Source organism: Daphnia magna, unplaced genomic scaffold (genome assembly GCF_020631705.1).
Source record: "Daphnia magna isolate NIES unplaced genomic scaffold, ASM2063170v1.1 Dm_contigs165, whole genome shotgun sequence".
NCBI classification, from domain to species: Eukaryota; Metazoa; Arthropoda; class Branchiopoda; order Diplostraca; family Daphniidae; genus Daphnia; species Daphnia magna.
The window spans coordinates 4545-10904 of record NW_025533148.1 but is presented as its reverse complement, the minus strand read 5'-3'; the positions used below and the strand labels follow the sequence as shown (position 1 = coordinate 10904).

General features: G+C 38.5%; 1 protein-coding gene across 3 annotated transcripts; it reads left to right on the top strand.

Moving 5' to 3' along the window:
* The first annotated feature begins 331 nt into the window (after positions 1 to 331).
* LOC116924195 (fibroin heavy chain-like) lies at positions 332 to 5226 on the top strand. Of its 3 annotated transcripts, none has more exons than XM_045167249.1 (3): positions 334 to 409; positions 882 to 1017; positions 4121 to 5226. In XM_045167249.1, exon 3 carries the CDS (start codon positions 4127 to 4129, stop codon positions 4715 to 4717), a length of 591 nt encoding a protein of 196 aa, XP_045023184.1. In that variant the 5' UTR covers positions 334 to 409; positions 882 to 1017; positions 4121 to 4126; the 3' UTR covers positions 4718 to 5226. The 3 variants fall into 3 exon arrangements, with proteins under 3 accessions (XP_045023182.1, XP_045023184.1, XP_045023183.1); XM_045167248.1 differs by having other exon boundaries at positions 387 to 409; positions 885 to 1017; XM_045167247.1 differs by lacking the exon at positions 882 to 1017 and having other exon boundaries at positions 332 to 409.
* The last annotated feature ends 1134 nt before the right edge of the window (positions 5227 to 6360 follow it).

Here is a 6360-nt window from a genome sequence, read left to right as displayed (position 1 = left end):
AATGCTAAACGATTTATCAATTTTCAACGATTTAGTCGATTATAATCAAATATTAGAGTTTTTTATTTTTCAATCGATTACAATCGCTAAATCGTTAGGAAATAGATCGAAATTTTAAAAATATTACAGAAAAGATATCCATCCGTTCTCGGGTGAGTTTGTGTTGCAATTTACGTGGGCGCTGTATAAATGTATAACCTATAGGCTAGCTTATTGATGAGTCAAGGATTTTTGTTGCTGTTTACTGGAAGAAAACTTACTGATAGCTTATCATTTATCAACAAGCCTTTGTACTTTATTAACCCAGCTCGCCTTTGAATTTGGTACGTATAAAAAAGAAGTGAGGTATTAAATCGAAATTTTCGACCCATTCATTTATAGTCTGAATTTGTTCGAGACCGTAACAAAGGTAAGTTGCATTTAGCAAACTTTCAAATTTCTATCTTTTGCTTGCCGTCTCTAATCCAGAGTGATCCTCGAGAAATTGTTTTCTTTTTGCCATTTTTTCTATAGCCATGATTTCCCTAAATTCCTTAAATTTTTGTACTTCTCGTTATTTCCACAAAGAACGTAAATTCCCGTAATTCCCGTACTTTCCTTTAATTTTTTTTCTTTGTTAAGTGGCATTCTTGCGCCGGGACCTACTGCTACTGGTAGTAGGCCAGACATATGTAGGGGAGAGTGGAGTCAGTTGAGACACTTTTTGGTTTTTTGTATCTCTTGAACACAAAGCTAAAAATTTTAACATAAAAATTATACAGGATTGTAGCCTACTATCTCAGCTATTAAACAGTATTTTTTTTAATGAGACAAAATTAAGTTTAATTGTAATAAATTGTAAAAAACTAAGGCGACTTTTTGTGTTTGAATTGCCATGGTAGCAGGGCTATTGAAACGTGTGTCGAGGCAATTGCAACGTGGGTTTTCCCATAAAGAAGCTTCTTTATACCGACAGAAAATCTAAATCACGATATCTCAGCAGCCACAACTGCTAGTGTGATCAAATTTTACCACAAGGTACAATGCAATTTATAGATTTTTTACATATGCTTATGGTATATGGTACTTAAGTTTAAATTACTTAAATAATTAAATTTAAGAAAAAACTCCCATTAAGCTACATGCTTTTTCAAATAAATCCCAAACAGCTAATGCAAGTATTATAGTTTTGTTAATAGGATGATTTACATTTGTTGAAATGAATTACATCAAATAGGGGAGAGTGGGGCAAATTCAAACGTGGGGCAATTGAAACAAAAAATCTGGCTCTCGACGTATGACAGGTAGAGATTTGAAAAAAATTGGGTGTTGATTTTAAGAAAAAATTTTAAATTAGTAGCTCTCATAGTTTTTTAGTTATCTCAATAAAATTAAATTTTGACTTCCGCTTGATAATTTGTATCGTTTTATTTTTTCAATTTTACCCCCTAAAAGTTAAAAACAATTATTTTAAATAGTACTAAATTAATCTGCGTTCATTTTTCTACAAGTTTGTTGCATTTGTTTTCAAATAATTGCTTATTCAATTACATAAAATAATTAATTTAGCGAAAACCCATGCGAGGGGCAATTGAAACACCCCTGTGTTTAGCATTTCCGTGAATGCGCGCGAAATCGGGACTCCTTTTCTTCAAACCAGCAACACTGTTCGGGTAGCTCGCTTATGGGGAAACCCATGTTGCTATTACCCCGACGACGTGTTTCAATTGCCCCGACATTTTTGCGTTATTTTTCTGAGTTGTTGCTAGTTTTTTACAGGTTACAGCTAGTAATATCTGTGTAACTCCACAAAAAAAAATTTTGTGTAGCTAAGATAATTTGCTACACAACTATAAAATTTTTGGTTGAATTCAATCAGTATTTTAGTCAGGGGGGCCGAAAATGCAAAAATCGTTTCAATTGGCCCCACTCTCCTCTACTTGCGAAAAATGTACCCACTCGCGGACACGAAATATTAACAAAGGGTTTCAATTGCCCCACAATAGGATCATCGTTACATTTAATTATTAAAAATTATTTAAGAATACAGGAAAAAATTAAATGCCATTAAGTTATAGAAAAATGAATTGCAAATCGTTTAAAACTAATTTTGTTATTAAAGTGTACCATTTTAGGGTTCAAAACAAAAAAAAAATAAAAAAGCTAAATTAACAGAGGGAGTACAAAAAATTTTTTTTCAGATTCCTTAAAAAATTTTTAATAAAAAAACTCGTAAACTTGTAAACCCCGTCATTCTATTAACCATAACTTTTTCAAGAAAATTCCTCTGATACAGCGCGAGAAACAATTTTTGTTTCATTGCCCTGTGACCCCACTCTCCTCTAGGCCGAGACCGAAAACATAAATATAGAGATTTTGACTAATATTTATCGAACATGTACATATTAGATTAATGTAAGTTTTTTATTGAAATGTAGCCAACTATGTTACCCTTAGGGATCGAACCCGACCCTAATCGGGGTGCATTTTGCCAATCGGGTTTCGAAATTCGGGGCCCGGGGCGGGGCGTTCGGGCTCGGAGTGAAAATTTTTGAACCCTGATCTAAATCGGGGTTGAATCAGGGTGCCTAATCGGGACTGCAACCCCGATTGCAATCAATCGATCGACTTAAAAACATAATCGATCGAGTCGAAATCGATTATTATGATGAAAATTGGGGAGTTCGCCCCGGTTGCCCCGATAAAAACCCGACCCAAATTCATAGTTTAAATTCAGGCGCCATTTTTGCAAATGGCGTTGAGGCAAGCGGATTAACCTCGATTTTTGCCCCGCCCCGCCCTGGCTGACGAAATGGAACCCCGATTCAGCCCCGATTGCATTTTCACGGGGCGAGGCGGTTAACCCGATTATGACTAATTGGGGGCGATCCCTAGTTAGTAGTTACCCTTCAATCAGAGTAATAGAATACTGGTGTAGCCACTCTTATGGCGGGCCCTCCCGTTGCCTTTTTGGCCTGAAAGTCTTTCTGTGCCATAACGAAAGCGCCACAGCGGCTGTGTTGTGAACTTGTGATGTATTACGTTTTCGCTATGTTTTCGCTCATTTTCGTCGTCTGTACTTCAGAAAGTAAACAAAAAGTGGCTTAATTAATTAGTGTGAAAAAATGTATGTATAAATATATGGGTTGTTATAACAATAACAACCCTTAAAACTCAATTCATAGGTGGCAGTTACGGTTATGGGACACTTAAATCGATATCTTGCCTCATTTTCTCACAATCGATATGCGAAATTGGCAACAACTTTTGGGAAAAAATCCGAGAGGGGGAGTTAACATGGCCGTGTCTACACCAGTATTCTATTACTCTGCTTCAATAGAGGAAGAGCGAAGCGCGACTTCCTACTCTTTTACGAACGCACCTTACTATTTTAAGAGAGAAATTGCGGCTGGCGGCCTTGTTTGTATCTCGAATCAAACATGGTTTCCAGCCGCAAAACCTATCTTAATACACCAAGGTGCGCTCGTAAAACAATGGGAGTACGCGCTTCGCTCTTGCTCTATAGAGATGATTATTAAAAATATGTAGTTTGAAAATTATCCTTAATTTTTACATCGCAACATCCTTGTAATCCCATAAGAAATGCACAGGGGGGAAAACACGCTTGAAACAAACATGGCCGGCAAACAAACGAGCAGGAAACTGCATTCATAAATCAGTGAGGGCACACGTTCTCCATTTGCTCTATTTCCATTTCCAGCTTTTCCTACTTTTAAGCATCGGATAAACCATGAGAAATCGAACGGAGTAAAGACAAATTATTTCGTTTTATTTAATTTATGATATCGAGCCAAGTTTGTTTTAGGCTTTCGACAAAAAAAGTTTAATAGCTTCGACAATTTGTTGCGAATAGAGTACCTTTTCCCCAGAGAGGATATCAGGGTTATCATCTCAATCGTGGGACTATTTCTTCAAACATAGCGGGGCGGGTCAAAGATCAGGGGTTGCGCTGATTGCCCCGACGCCATAATAAAAGATGTTTGCTTAAAAAGATTCAAAAAATGGTTCGGCGTTGTAGGCGGGTTTTTAAAAAGGTATAGTCAGGGTAGTGGTATTAAATGATATAAAAATTCCCATCAATCAACGCTGTGGCGCCACTAATACATTTTTATATATAAAGGAAAGTATGACTGTTTTGGGAGTAGGAGTGGTAGCAACTATAGTGACTGGAGGAGCAGCTGCCACAGTGACTGCCCCAGCACTCGCTGGACTCGCACCAGGGACAGGACTTGCTACAGCAGTAATGGCTGGAACAACCACAGCTTCCTCCGCTGTTGCTGGATCAGCTGGAATTGGAGCTACTGTTGGTGCTATTACTGGAGCTGCTGCTGGTGGAACTGGGGCAGCAGCTGCTACGGGTGCTGCTATTGGATCCGCGTCATCTGCTGCAGTAACATCTACAGGTGCATTTTTTGCAGCTGGTCCAGTCGGTTGGGTTGTCCTAGGAGGTGAACAAGACGCCAGCTCTTTTAATGCCACATTCGACTGCTGGAAACAGGTTTTACGAGACGAATCGACCGAACTTTCACGTGGGAAACTCCTAAAAGAGATTTTCGAGGATCAGCGCATCAAACAAGTCATCGTTCAAGGGAGCAAAAACAATTTCAACCTTCCTGAATTAAGTCTGATCAACATTTGGGACGAGCAGTTCGACCTCAAATACCTTGTTTTGCCCTCCAATAATCAACTGGTGGCTCACGCTGTTCGTGTCGCCTAAATATTCCTTCTTAAAGTTCCATTCTAAAAGCAATTCAGCCAACGAATAATTCGTTTATTTTTTTTTTCAATAGTAATTTCTTTCTTTATCACAACTTCTTTCAGTAGTAACAACATGACTATCTTAGTGAGTAAAATAATGGCAGCCGTTCAAAGCACATTTGCCGGAAGTGGTTTGATGGCGGGTGTAACTACGGGATTGGCAGTTGGTGTCTGCGTACAGCTGGCCAAGAAAGGTGCTGTGACGTCGCTGGCTGGTGTCGCCGGTGTAGCCGGTGCCAGTGCGTCGGCTGGGTCGATCTTTGGCTCCATTGTCGGTGGTGACGTCGCCAGTGCATTGGCTGGCGGTACAGCTGGAGCGTTTTCTAGCGCCATCGTCGCTGTTCTCTGGTCGCATTTCTAAAAGAAACTTTTTTACTTTACCCTGCTTCGTGTTTAATTGGCATTTCATTATTACCACGGCGTTTTGTGATGCATTATTGTGAATGGAATAGATTGATTGTAATGTTACCAGTGTTTTCTTGGTCATCATAGATCACTCCTATTTTGCAAATATTACGACTAGATGTTAGAATCGGTTTTGCCAGCTTCCACTTATTGAGAAAATAGAAAAAATGGTTCGCTAAGCACTTGATTGACTTGCCATAGTAATAACCTCCAGACATGCCAGAATGGAGTTCATATTGCTGTACTATACAATCCACAACGTGACATCAGCTGATAGCTCTTACCTCTCTCTATTCAGCCATGCATTAAATAGTGGGCCAATCCCATAGACTTCCAAAGCTTGACGTTTCGAGTTGTAATTGCTTACAGACTTTTGGTTACTAGCAATCCCAACAGTGGGAGTGTGCTAAACCCTGTCATTTCAAGTGCCGCTACACATAGAAATGGTCATAACATAATATATAGCCTATCGTGAATCGAATCTCCAAACAACGTTGACAACGCAACCGCACATTTTCCGCCGTAAAAATGGCTTTCATTCAAATTCTTAGAAACTTTTACCCAATATTATCAATGAATATTACAGGGAAAATAGTGATGAATATAATTCATTTTCTATAGAAACAAAAATTTAACGAACTATTTTATATTTCGAATTATTACCTAGTAGGCCTACTCACGATTTAAAGGGTGGCATCACGCATCAACACCGTTAATAATTTGCAAGAATTCTCCATATCACCTTGCGGCCGATATTGGCACTAATGTGTTCACTTATTGGCTAGGTATTATTCCAGTTGTGAAGGGAAAAATATAAGTGAAAGCCAATCTAGGATCGTCATTAGTTAAAATTTTGGCATTTATTGGTAATCCTGCAATTCTGATCTTGATGGCATTGCGTATATGGTCTTTAAAGGACATATCTTGTTTTATCTTCAAACTAGTGAAAATTGAAGGCGAAAAAGGAAATGTCTGATTGTTAAGGAATAGTCTGTTTTTCTCTGGTTACGTGGCTTTTTTTATTGCAATACCCAGCGGCAAAAAAGGGAAGGAAAGAGTTAAAAGAAGGTCACAAGGTATATGTATACCTGACAACGTCATTAAAGGTGGGATAAGAATAATATGACCCTTGTAATTATCAATGCCATAGGCTAGTGGCGTGCAGGAGGGGGACAAAAATTGTCATAAAATGAGAAC

What these genes read in the sequence shown, in the direction of transcription:
- LOC116924195 (XM_045167247.1), top strand. Translation starts at nt 4,127, where the DNA reads ATGACTGTTTTGGGAGTAGGAGTGGTAGCAACTATAGTGACTGGAGGA.